This window comes from Sander lucioperca, chromosome 3 (assembly GCF_008315115.2).
Source record: "Sander lucioperca isolate FBNREF2018 chromosome 3, SLUC_FBN_1.2, whole genome shotgun sequence".
Taxonomy (NCBI): Eukaryota; Metazoa; Chordata; class Actinopteri; order Perciformes; family Percidae; genus Sander; species Sander lucioperca.
In genome coordinates, this window is record NC_050175.1 from 18,159,614 (window position 1) to 18,173,273 (window position 13,660).

General features: G+C 40.2%; 1 protein-coding gene across 4 annotated transcripts; it reads left to right on the top strand.

Annotated features, from left to right (window-relative positions):
• The first annotated feature begins 411 nt into the window (after positions 1 to 411).
• On the top strand, positions 412 to 13,208 carry depdc7a (DEP domain containing 7, paralog a). Of its 4 annotated transcripts, none has more exons than XM_031314466.2 (9): positions 412 to 525; positions 5,996 to 6,455; positions 7,373 to 7,503; positions 7,624 to 7,816; positions 10,046 to 10,266; positions 10,445 to 10,587; positions 10,670 to 10,795; positions 11,608 to 11,686; positions 11,822 to 13,208. In XM_031314466.2, exons 2-9 carry the CDS (start codon positions 6,001 to 6,003, stop codon positions 12,022 to 12,024), a joined length of 1,551 nt encoding a protein of 516 aa, XP_031170326.1. In that variant the 5' UTR covers positions 412 to 525; positions 5,996 to 6,000; the 3' UTR covers positions 12,025 to 13,208. The 4 variants fall into 4 exon arrangements, with proteins under 4 accessions (XP_031170326.1, XP_031170328.1, XP_031170325.1 ...); XM_031314468.2 differs by having other exon boundaries at positions 467 to 609; XM_031314465.2 differs by lacking the exon at positions 412 to 525 and adding an exon at positions 2,498 to 2,601.
• Positions 13,209 to 13,660: the final 452 nt, after the last annotated feature.

Here is a 13,660-nt window from a genome sequence, read left to right on the forward strand (position 1 = left end):
ACACTACATTACAAAACAATTATATACACACAATATAATACTTAACAGTTTTGTACAATATAATTACTGTACAATCCTAAACCAATCTGTAATGTTGGGGATCTTATAGTGGTGAGTCCCTCAGGTTGTGGCAGGCAGATACATATTTAGCTGCCAGTGGAGCTGCTGTCCCTTCTCCTAGGAGAACTACCAGCTTCTTTTCTGATGTTAACATTGGGAAATTTGCTATTTTTTTGTGGCTATTTTTCCAAAGTGTAAATCTCTTAGTGAAGAGAATTTTTCACAGTGGAGGAGGAAGTGTATCTCTGTTTCTATCTCCCCTCTCTCTCTCTCTCTCTCTCTCTCTCTCTCTCTCTCTCTCTCTCTCTCTCTCTTTTCAGTGTTTGGTGTAAGACATGTTTCACCCTACAGCACTGTAATCATCATAATGCAATGCATTCATTTGAAGAGTTGTAAAACCAGTTTGGCCCTCAACCGAAGGTTTCTCACTCTAGTGGAACGCACTGAAGTTACCTTTTATTTAAGGTGGGTTTTTCCTTTTATTCCCCTTGCTTGGATGGTAATGGCTGTATAAATATAAATATATATCTATCCACAGCAACAGAAAAGGTGAGTTTAACATAAACATACAGCACGTTAAAGCTACAACCAAGTATCCTGAGCTTCTGTGAATTCAGTGCTCAGAGATTGTCTGATGCCTGAAACTGATATGATTATGAGTCATAATTCATTATGGTGGTGACAATGTTAAGTGTTACTGTTGAACACATTTTTCAGTCACAAGTAAAGAGTGGGGTTTACTTTTGTGAATGCAAATAAATTAAGATGTGATATTCCATTTTTATATCAGGGAAGTCTAACTTTATTAAACTGCAAAAGGAGAAATGCAACCAAGATCGCCAGCCAGTCTCGAACCACAGATGTTGTGATTCATGTTCAGCGTCTTAACTGCTGAAAGCCATGGGGGCGTCCCTACTTTATACTCTTTAAGGGATACTCCAGCAATTTTGTACTGCACTTCCTCACAAGAGACAGATTGATGTAGCCAAGACATTCCTTACATGTATTTCCTGTTATGGCGCAAGCTCCAAAAACACTGGATCCTACATTTTCATAATGCAACTTTAGCATATTTCAGTAGCCCCTACTGCCTCCTAAATGCCCACTTCCTTCAAACCCCCACAATTCCAGTTTGTGACAGCAGGTAAGTCTTAAACCCAAGCCATTTTTAGAACTGTTTTCATGGACTAAGTAGTACTTCTTATGACGAGTAAACCAAACATCATGTGTAAAGTTACTCACATGCACACCTGCAGTTTCCTTAGAGCACCCTGCCTTGCTCAAGAGCAGCTCAACACTGTGAAAGAGGAAGAAATGTCCTGTGCTTTGTCTGGAAACCCAAACCAGCGACCTGCTCCCAACTCTCCTTCTCTAATGTAATAGTTTGAAAAGGCACAAGAACAGATCTCAACTTCTTTCTTTTATGCTCACACGTTCTCACTTGACCTAGAGTAAACAAGCATTTTTCTACACAAAGAGGACTGTCATCAAACCGGGTTTACACGCCTCACCCCATTGCACCATACCTGTGTCGTGTGATTATAGTAGCTGTCTTCCTTTCTGTCTCCCTTTCAGCGAGTGATATAGGGTTAACCGTATCTGTTTACTACTTTTCTACCTCAAGAAAAGGCACCAGCTAGGGCCCCATTTCATGAAATATGGCCCTACTAACAGCTCCTGAGTTTATTCTGGGGTGTGCATGTTTGTTTGTTTGTTTGTTTATGAAGACAGTCTTGAAATATTCGAGAAGCCTGTATAGATGATCCCAGACAAGTTGGAACAGCATCTCGGCCACTTGACACCCGAGGCACCTGCAGTCACACTTGGACAACAGGAAACAACAAGAAACTGTTTTCCCAAAACATCCCCTATCTTTTATCGTGTTTTTATCCTTTAAACCCCAATCATTCAAACTCCCTCTTCTTCTTCTCTGTCTCACATGGTGGCTGCTGTTTAATACTGTAGGTCTTTATCATATCAGATGAACTTAGTGTAGGCTTTAAGGGTGTGACTTTGTGAGTGTAAAGGTTGTGTGGAAACTTCCTGGAATTTTAGCATTTCCTTCAAATTGAAAGGATTTCATTTGACCAATAAAAATGTTTAATAAAGTAGGCTAATTTAGTACAGAATGTTGGCAATTCTGCACACTGGCTATTCAGCATTCTATCCAGGCGTACCAGTGGTAAAATAACAAATCATGTATGCCAAATGTAAAGGTAAAACCCTTCAATGGAGGAGCTTTGGTTACACCGAGGTAGTAACATTCATCTTCCTTATTTACAGTTTCAGCTCAGTAAGATGCCCTAATGTAAGAATAAGCGAGTTAATGCGCCTTTTGTCAAACTTCAGTGAAACAGTCGGAGCTTCATTATTATCATGCCCGGGCAGGGCGGCGACTGGGACATGAATAATGTATGGCGGTGGGAGGGGGCGGTTTCGGAGTTAGTTGCGTGCGTCACGTTGTGAATTGAAGACCAAGAACATGGTCTGAATGGCTGTCTTTACAGTCACTGGAAGAAGTTTTCATGCACCGAACACCAGGTAATAGCCTACTAATTTAATCACGTTTAGCTGATAAAATAACGGCTATAAATGTTTTTAATTTACGTGTCGTGTTTTAAATTATTTTGTAGCCCGAAGAGTTTGGCTTCTTTAGTTATGGAACTTGGTGTTGAGATGGAAATTACATTCCCATGTGTCGACTGCTGCTAATTTGGCTGAAATTGTTTTTCCAAGTAGAAATGTAGGCTAATTCGCCATATTTCAATAATGTACTGTAGCCTATTAATGGGACATGTTGCTAATCGAAAATGTTTTACTAAAGATTGGACATTGTTAGCTACTAAATATACAGTGTCCCCTTTGTTTGGACATCTTTGTAATTTAATTATACCGTAACATACTGTAAAGTTTTTAAAGTAGGCTAGCCTATATGAGAAAAAATATACCCTTATAATAGGCTTATATATTTTTATCTCATCTAGGGAAAAACTTTGATTTACAAAAGCCAGTTATCTTTTTATGTGTAAACAGATGACTGATCAGTTTTAAGCTTAACAGCATTTGTGTTCTTTGACATTTGTGCTCAGTGCCGACTCAATAGCCTGCAATGTTTGTGTTGAAACAGCAGAACAGGGTAAATACCATAGACTGGTAATTACGCATGTGTGTATAGGCCACCATACATAGTGTATATAGGCTATCACACAGGATATGAGGGTTGAAATTCAAACGGGCCAATAACCCTCTGTGGTTTAGCGTGTTCATACTGTGCCCTGAGGCTTGACCAGTTAATCTCACTGGTCTCAACATGTTGGAGGAATGAAGGTATCTGACACCGGCTATCAACAACCTTTGGTCTGACGGTGCCACAGCGCATTTTCACCGCATGGAATCATTAGTCCCGAGTTTGGTGCAGATTCTGGCAACAGTGTTAAAAACATTAAATACATGCTTTTGATTTGCTGCCGCAGTGATAATGAAGCTCGGGTAGAGTGGCGTTAAACCCCGTGTTCTCAAGGGGAAGATCCCCATGCGGTGACTGCGCTGCTCCCTCCGCGATTATTTACCTCCACTGATGTGTACAAACACACGGTGCACTGTTGTCCTTGGCTGAATCACAGGCCAGCACCTCGTTTTCATCCTGCAGTCTATCTGCGGAGGGGGTTTTTTTCTAAAGAGGACCACAGTCACAGGGAAGAAGTCTGGCGTCAGCTGTGCAAACTGGGCTCTAATCTCAGCCTGGCTCAGGCAACAAGAGGTGACAGAGCACAGCCGGGTTCCCAGGATTGTTCTGACCCACACCTGACCCCTACTGTTTTCCTTTTTAACAAGCATTAATGGATATTGATCAGATCCGGATTTATTTTGTGACTGGTAATCCATGGGACCCCTGATGGGATTCTCCAGATGGTCCTCCTGCACTAACTCCTACATCAAGGATTTCATTCTGATGTCTGTTTCTACTAGTTTTCCTGACCAAAAGGTATATTATTCATGTGATATTTTGTCTATAGTGAGTTTATCTATTGACTGATATTTGCATAATAGGGACATATTCTCACATTTATTTTAAAGAGCATTTTGAAACTTGAGTTTCTTAAAGCAATGAAAGAAATATTTGAATTCATTGCATTATCATCAGCCTGTTATATTTCTCAAGATTCCTATTATGCATACAAACTCAAAGGAGCTCCTTGAACAACTGCCACAGCCCCATGTTGTTCTTCTCTGCTATGCAAATCCCCAGTTCAGGACAGTTTCTTCTCCCCCAGAGGGAGACACAGTTTGACGTTGATGTGTCTCATTAATCAGCACATCACCGAGGTATCTGCCACACACTTTCCTCCGCTCTCTATGAGCTGTTGTACATTTGAAACGCGTGGGTGAACATCTGGTTGCTGCTGTACCGTTCCCGAGTTTTTTTGTTTTCAACTTTTACAGATGGGTCAGTAATAGTATTTGTTGTGTTAAGTGTTATCTTAACATGGAGCCTGTTATACTGCTGACACCACCTGATTTATGGACCCTGGCCTCAGTGATCCTCTCAGATCCCCCCTAACATTTGCCCAACAGGCCTTAAATGTTTCCTGTTGTGAGATGAAAGACACACAAACATCTCACTAAGGCCACCTCTGCTTTCTCTCATTGGTCTGGCTTGCGGTTGATGACACAAGTCATTTTCCCTAAACAAAGACCAATCATACACAGACGGTCAGATGAGATATTTGGAGAAATTGCACGATGGAGTGTTTAATGTGTCAGTGATTGATTGCATGAATCATTTACTGATTTGTGTGCATGTGTTAGTAGCGCTGCAGACCAGCCAGTGGAAAATTTCGACAGGAACATGTGAGGATGTCTCTTATGAGAAAAAGGCTCACAATATGAATATTGTCTCTGTTTCCTTGTGCGTGTGTGATTGAGTGTAGCGTGTGTAGAAAGATTGCATCGTGTGTCTGGTGCAGTAAGAAAATCAGGCACAGATGATGCTCTTTGTTCTTCTTCGTGTCTTTAACCTACTGGCTGACCACAGCATTTTATTCTTAGGCGTTAAACATCTGTTAAGTGAATTAGAATGAAGCGTTTGGGCATAATGTACACAAGAGGATTTGGGTTTGGTTACTACCCCCATGAGATGCATTGATCCTTGACATTGTGCTGTTACACCCACATACAGTAACATGAATTCAGATTGTGATTCTCAGAAAGTGTTCAGACAATAGACAAAGCTGAGAATGTCTATTGTGAAATAACAAGTGGATCACCAAACCACCAAACCATTTATACAGAAAAAGTTTGTAAAGGTTTTTTTTTTCCACAACGTCTGCATTTATTAAAATCATACATGTGATTATGTATCTAATTAATTTATTAATAGCGTAATCAAGTGAAAAATGGCCATCACAATTTCCCAGAGCCTAATGCGGATATCTTCAAATTGCTTGTTTTGTCTGACCAACAGCCCAAAACCCAAAGATATTCATTTCACAATGATGTAAATCACAGAAAATCAGCAAATCCTCACATTTCAGAAGCTCCAAACCATCAAATGTTTGGCCTTTTTTTCTTCTTGGTAAATGACTTAAACAATGAATTGATTATGAAACTTGTTTTTGATTAATTTTCTTTCGATTGACTAATTAATAAATCAACTTATCCTTTCAGCCAGGAGTAGATAGTTGCTCCACACGTGCATCTGTGTGTAAAACTGTTGTCATTACTTGAGGATCATTGCTAGTTGGCTGAAATCTGTGCAGCAATTAAAATGTGAATCTTGTGAACTGTCACCATGAAACATCCAGGAAGCTCATTCCCTGCTTTTCCTTGCTGATATCAGAGTTTATCACCTCTACTTCAACCCTCATTCCCACGCCTCTGATTGCCTTTCCTACCCTCCGTCCACTGACTCTCTCCTCTCCTCCTCCTCCATCAGAAGGCATGGCTGGGAAGCCTTTCCGGGCCACCTTTATCTGGGGCAGCATCATCTCCAATCTCCACACTCGTGTGGCGGTTAAGCGTCGGCGCCACAACCTCAAATCCTACCATGACTGCTTCCTGGGCTCAGAGGCTGTGGACGTGGTGCTGGCACACATCACCCTGAACCGTTTTTTTGGTGATGAGGCGGTGCCCCGCTACAAAGCCGTCCGTCTCTGTCAGGCACTGATGGACTCCAGGGTGTTTGAGCCGGTGGGCGTTAAAGTTTTTGGGAAGGAAAAGAAGCGAGCCACATTTGAGGACAGTAGTTGCAGTTTGTACAGGTTCCTGAGCCCGACGACCGGCTCCTCATCATCGCTGACCAACACCAACTCTCTCTCCACTACCACCATCGAGAGCGGCTATGACTCACCGAGAATGAACAGGAACAAGAACGGCTACAGTCCATCACATGAAAGGTACAGGCTCGTGTCATAACATCTTCAGATCTCATTTTTGATTTGCTTTGTTCTCCTTGCTCCAGAGCTAATCCCAAATCCAGTATAGCTTTAGACTGGGTGCCTTTCGAAACTAGTGAGGCGTGACCGGAGGCTCCTGAAGTCCCATCATGTCTTGATACTCTTAAATTCCAGTAGGCTAACCCCCTCATTACCAATGTGTGGCAATGAGTTTTAAATTCAAATACAAAATTAAAGTGCAAAAATGCAAAAAGTAATTTTAAAAGATGAAACGGAGGCAGTTGCTCTAACGCATTTTATTTGCTTTCTTGCTGAGAGTTAAATGAGAAGATCAATACCACTCTCATATGAGACAGTGATATCGAACATCTCATCTAACTCTCAGCAAGAAAATCAACAAGTATTTTCCAAAATGTCAAACTAGCCCTTTTAAACTAAATAAAAAAGTTGATTGCCCTTTACATAGAGGCTGGAGAATTCAATTCTGAGGCTGTCGAGCATGTGGCAAAGACAGACAGGATGCATTTACGTGAGGTGCTAACACATGGCCTCAGCGCTTTGTGTTGTTGTGAGAGTGACGGCTCCAGACTGGACGAGAGAACAGGCCTCACTAATGGGAGATGAAAGATTCACAGGAGCCATGTGCTCTGACAGCTTAAATGAGACTTTTGTTATTTGCAACATGGGCCAAATCAAGTCTTCATGGGAATACTATAAAAAGAGAGAGAAGAAAAGACTTCACATGTCCTATTTGATGTTAATCAGAACGTATTTAATGCTGGAAATCGAGCATTTATTTGGCCTGTTTGATCGGCATCAAAACAGCACTAAATTGCGACTGAATCGCACTTACAACAACATTACATTTGTCCCTCTCAACCATTTCCATTGATTGCTGTTATTATGTGACTCTTCAGACAAGGGATGCCGAGCTACTCCACCCACTCCCCTGTCAAAGCAGACAAATCACTGGAGGACGTGCTGGGAAACCTCAACCTAAGCTCCACCATCACTCCTCAGATGATCAACCTAGGCCTCTCACAAGAGCGTAAGTTGTCTTTTGTCTGATGGGAATGACGTAAAACGGGCAGTGTTTTCATGCAGCAAATGATGTGTCTGTGTCTGTGTACCTATGACCCATATGGCTTTTAACTCTGTGTTTTCACAGTTGTGGATGAGGTGTGGCACCAGCAGGCGGTGTTCAGGCTCTTGCAGCTGATAGAGCTCCCCCTGTTGGAGAAGCTGTTAGAGGGTAAAGACACATCGCGGCCTCCCCTGCATGGCATGGACAGTGACCCGGACCTGTTGTATACATCAAGCTACCTAGACAGAGAGGTCCTCAAGGCCTTCAGTGAAGCACAGTAAGTCATCTAAAGCTTTTACAGTTATACAAGTTAATATTATTAATCCAATTTATGTTTCTTGTGATCTATCAGTCCTAATCTGCTATTTCTTTAACCCTCCTGTTGTCCTCAGGTCAAATTTGACCCGTTTTCAAAGTTTCTATATCAGACATTTGGGTTTCTTTCAACCAAACTGACCCCCAAAAAAACACGGGCGGTTCCATAAAACGCTCTTCACAAGTGAAATGAAGGAGCAGATCTCTACTTTCATTGAATTTTGGGTGTTTGATAGCATTATCCTGACTAAGCTTTGACATATTTGTGATTATCCATTACCTTTGTTCCTCTGATCTTAACTATTAGTCAAAATCATTCATAATTTCTGCTTTTTTTCCTTATACAAAAATTTGATAATTTCATATAAATGAGGTTTATTGACCATCAATTCCAAAAGTAAGTGTAAAACTAGTGTAATTAAGTTGGTTGTAGTGGTGAATATACTGGTGGTAATGAAAAAAAAAGTGCCAAAAATGTTGAAAAAAAAGTGACAAAAATTTAAGAAAAAAAAAGTGTTAATTTTGACACGGGAGGACAACACAAGGGTTAAACTCTAAACCAGCTGCTTTACAGACAAACTGCTAATAAAATCCTACATGAAATATGTATATAAGGATTTTCTGTTTGTGTTTAGCCGTGCTCTTTCACTAATAGGAAAACATGCGCTTATTATGCAGTAATTTGTTGATTTGTTCAAGGTAAAATGATTTATCTATGTTAAAGCCATTTAAATGATTGTAATTCATTGAAATTGTGTTGAAACAAAAGTTATATATGCATTGGTGGTACTCAAGTACTGTACTTTTACTGTATAATTTTGAAATACTCGTACTTTACCTGAAAATGTCTATTTAAAGCTACGTTGTACTTTATTACCCTCCAATGCATTTCAAAGGGGCTTATTGTACTTTTTCACTCCGCCACATTTATTTAAATGCTATAGTTGCTACTTACAGTGAATATAAAGATTTTTCATACAAAGCACATGCATATGATGCATTTGTTACAGTATAGATTAAACTACCAAGTAGTATAAAAGGCAGTTAAAATCAGCTTGTTATTTTAAACATTAAACTACCACTTACATGTTAATGCATCAAAAGTAATGATCCATTAATATAACACTGACAGGAGGCAGTTGGTACATTTACTTTTAACACTTTCTATTGCTAATACTTCTGTACTATTATTGTAGTGACATTTTCAATTAGGGCTTCACAATTAATCTCAGTTTTATCAAAATCGCAATATACATATAATAATATACTAGTGCAATATCCAAATCGGAGGGAGCGCAATATTTGTTAAAAGGCAAAATAGGTGTCAAACCATTCTGAATGAAGTATTGTGGTGCTGTAAAGACGTCCCGGCCTACAAATCGTATCCTACAGACTAAAGAAAAAAATCTTTGTTTGGTACAGATCTTTGCAAAAATCCTACTATTTTGATATTATTTTTTAAATTTTAATAGTTTTCAATGGAAATGAGAATAATGAAAAATTATCATTCCCTCCAATATCATGAATCATATCACAATATCAGTCGAATTAATCGCAATAGATGTTTTCATCATATTGTGCAGACCTATTTTGAATGCAGGACTTTTATTTTTAATTGTTTTTATAGTGGTGTTGCTACTTCTACTTAAAGCTTTAGTGCGTAACTTTTTGATATTAATAAACGTCCATTACATTCAGGCCATAGTTAAATGAGTTGCTACAAAGCTAATTAAGACTATCAGCTCCACACAACTCCGTCTGTATTTCTCAGTATGGCTATGTTCAGAAGATTGTGTCATCTGGTGACTTTGTGCAGAAGCTCGAGTAAAGATAATTACCTCTTCTGAAGAGTCCATCATGTTTTTTTAATCCTCCGTGTCTTCCTTGGCTACTAGCAACTGTGTGGAGGAGGGGTGGAGGAGGGGTGGGGGCGTGAGCGCGATCACGTAAGGCTTGTATCATGTGGAGGCGCCGATGCGCCGACAGTTTTGTTGTCATTACTTAGAATTCCTCATGGGGGAGACAGACCTGATGAACTACTGGTTATATAAAAAAAGAAAATGACCAAATCCATGCTTAGAAGCAGTCGAGTTCTCCCCAAATCACTAAAGGTCTTTCTGTCTCTCTGTTGCCTCACTTTGACCAATCTGTCAGCTGTGTTTAAAGTCATTCCACTTCCCTCTCTCCTCAGGGCTGATGAGTGGATGTCGGGGGCAGTGGACTGTCTGGAGTTTCTTCCTGATGAACTGGTGGTGGAGGTCAGTCGAGGTTTGGCTGGTTGTGCTGACGACCTGCTCCGGTGTAAGAGTCTGCTCTACGAGGTCCTGGCTCAGCATTATGGACACACACAACAGCCACCTCTGCTCAGCAACCACGTGTTCGACATCCACTCTGGCATCTCCGAGCTACTTGGTAAAAGCAGATCTCTTTGTTGCCCTGTTGTTTTCAGAAGGGTTGATGAGCCTTTTATGGTGATGCATAAAGGCAGGTTTCATATATCATGCCAGTTTCATATATCATGCCAGTTTAATCACAAGCTTTTCTCAAGCTCAGCATTTTCATCCTGGTATTTTCTGTGGTCTGTTGTCAGTGAACGGCAAGCAAGAGCAAGCTCTAGAGGCTCTGCAGCTGAGCCTAAAGCTGCAGGACTCTCGCAGCAGGGAGGAGCTCCGCAGGCTCCTGAGATTCATGGCTGTCGCAGCCAAACCACAGGAGGTCAAACTGCACAAAGAGGTGAGCACTTGTGTGTCTTTCGCTCAAGTCAGTACATGCATATTCTACATATCTTCGTTAACACTAAAAAATTCTCTGTCAGATTGAGAACAGAATGGCAGTGAAAAGGTCTTTCTCAAGTGCCATCGTCTACAGCAGAAGACTCTCCAAAGGAAAGGTGGACTTGATGGTTCTGTTCATGATGGATAACCACTGCGATCTGTTCAAAGTGAGTGTTTCTAATTCATCTTTTTTTGCCTGTGTGTTTGTGTGTGTACGTGTGTCCTGTGTTGTAGGAGGGATGTAACAATCAACATCTCCGCTAGAGAAATTAGACATCGGGTTGATGAAATGCTGTTTTAAGACTCTGACACACCAACCCGATTATCGGCCGTTGGACAGTCTGGCGAGGTCGGTGACTGGAGTCTGTTCGGTGTGTTCCGTGCCGTCGTCAGTCGGAGGAGCCGTCAGCATCCATTTTGGCCAATTTGACTTGAATCAGCCAGTGGGCAGTCGGACTCAATGACCCATCTGATTGGTGGAGTGCTAGCCCTTGACTAGCGAATCAGTGCTTCTTCCACAAGAAGAAGCCAGAGAGAGACAACACCAGTATCTTCTTATTACTAGCCATCGTATTTTCTTCCGTTCAGAGTAATGACAACAACGATCCTTGTTGACTACTATCAACACTCTCTGATGAAAACAATGACTTCTTACCTCTTCCGGTGTTCATTTTTTTGGGCGATTTTACAGATTAGTGCCGCCTGCTGTTATGGAGACGTATTACGTCTTGCGCACGTGCAGAACGTACGCTCAAGTTGGCGTCGCTTTGGTGTGTTCCAAGGCACTTTTTTGAGAGACGGGAGCCGACTGATCAGTCCGACTGCGTTTTCTGCCGACGGTCGGCCGTTGGATTGGTGTGTCAGAGTCTGTACACAGAAGCAGGATTCTACTTATCATAATTGTATTCATATTGATATTGGATCTTTAAGTCAAGATAAATGAAAACTTCATGTCTTATATTGCTCTCTTTTCCACCAGATTCCCGTTTCATTGCACAAGATGGTCAGTGACAGAATAATGAATATTGTGAAAGGGAAGGATCCAGATGTGACAACAGGTTTGCAGATTTTCCTTGTATATATTCCTGTTTTTCATATTCATTCAGCTGTTTGTGTAACCACAGAACACTTTTCCTTGGTGTGAATAAAGATGAACACTTAATTTATGTTTTTACAATCTCTCTTTACTGCAGGACCAACATACTGCACAAGAGTGAGTGGTAAGGCCTACTCAGAAAATGCACAAAAAAACACTAAAGAGGAACTTTGGTCCTTGCTCCGAACCATCCATGAGAACCCTAAACTCTCCCCTAAAGAGAAGAGACGGCTGCTGGGACAGTTTTATAAAGGCCATCCAGAGATTTTTGTTCAGTACTTTGGAAATAAGATTGTCTAGTGTCAACATGTTGCTACAGTGATACTTATTATCTTTATCATGTATTATAAAAGAGGCAGATGTAAGAACAAAAGCTAATATGATGTAAATTATGAGAAGATTTGCACAGTAGAATGTCAATTTTATTTACTTGTCTGTAAATAGTTTAGACTACTGAACAAGAATGTGAATTTTAACTGTGGAACTTGTAATGAGCTGCGATATTTAAGGGCATATTTCATTTCTTAGGTGCAGGACACTAACATGAAATGTCCTTGTCAGTTATATATGAGACTGTAACTTTCCCAGAATGACAAAATGAACCAAGTGTTCTTGAGAGTAATAAAGTTTTTACACTGCAACGCTCCTTGATGGCATTCGGACAAGTCTGCATATATCGCTTTTCAATGGATGTATTCTTTGTGCTTGTGCAATAGGAACAGTGTTAGCAATAAAAATGTGTCTGTTCATGTGGTTTCTCGTATACAATGTGATGCACAGTAGAGCTATATCTTCAGGAACCCTCAAACGGAAATTTGAACCTGGAAATTTAAAAGTCCGATGTTGTGCTGTAGTAAACAGTCAGAGGCATTCATGAGAATCAGCCCTCTGGGTTTTTGTGTTTGTTGGAACATATCAGCAAAACAGATGTTTGTAGTTTGTTTTTTTAACTTAAAACCTTAACCGCGTTTTAGTGGTATCTTCAGGGTTCTGTTTTGAATAAGGTTTATGTATTCATTCTAATCAGCTGAGGAAATCGCTTCCACATTTCCAGGTGACATAAGCATTCCCAGACTAAGACTAAACCAATCACATCTTCTTTGTATTTTGGCAAATCTTAATAAAATTCAACTGGAATTGTGTAACATTCATACATGTACATTGCCCTTTTCATTGCAGACACAAAATGTGTGTATTCTGATAAAAAAAGTAGAGAACAAATGGAATCTGGTTTGTCAAGTTATTTTTCCAGTTTGCAGTATGTTGTGTCCATTCTAACTTGACCCCGACACAGGCCTTGCACAGACTTGCAGTCCCCTCCTTTTTAATAAAGAGGCCCAATTGTGAAATCGAAGGCTGTTTTTTTGCTATTGAGATTCCCAGTCAACTAACAAACTTGTAAAATTGTTTCCTACTGTTTTTCTGCAAAATATAAGAAGTAGTTTGGAACTACTGTAATGTTGAGTTAAAAGGCCAGTACTGTTTATCATACTCTTCATTGTTTATATCCAAAACACATAAGCTTTCATGTCAACATCTCATGAGTCCAGATTAAATGCAGTGGCTTATCAATTCAAATAAGAAAATGAGCAGTGCTTTCCTTTCCAAGACTTTTCGTCTAGTTTTGTTTTTGGTGGCTGACATTAGAATTTGATGCTGAACGTAAAATCACTGAACCCATAATTATGTTTTCGACTAATGTCACAGTGTTACCTTTGTATAGGCTCAGAACTAAGATAGGCTGCAACATATTTCGAACAAAGGCTGTGCAGGGTAGACAAATAATGACGTTATCAGGCCAATGTGAAAATAAGCAGCTGGCTAGCATTGGAAAATGTTAACTGTGCAAGTTGATTTTTTTCCCCAGTCAAGTAGTTTGTCACAACTAACTAACCATAAACTGTCTGGATATGACAGCTAATATTGAAATTAGTTT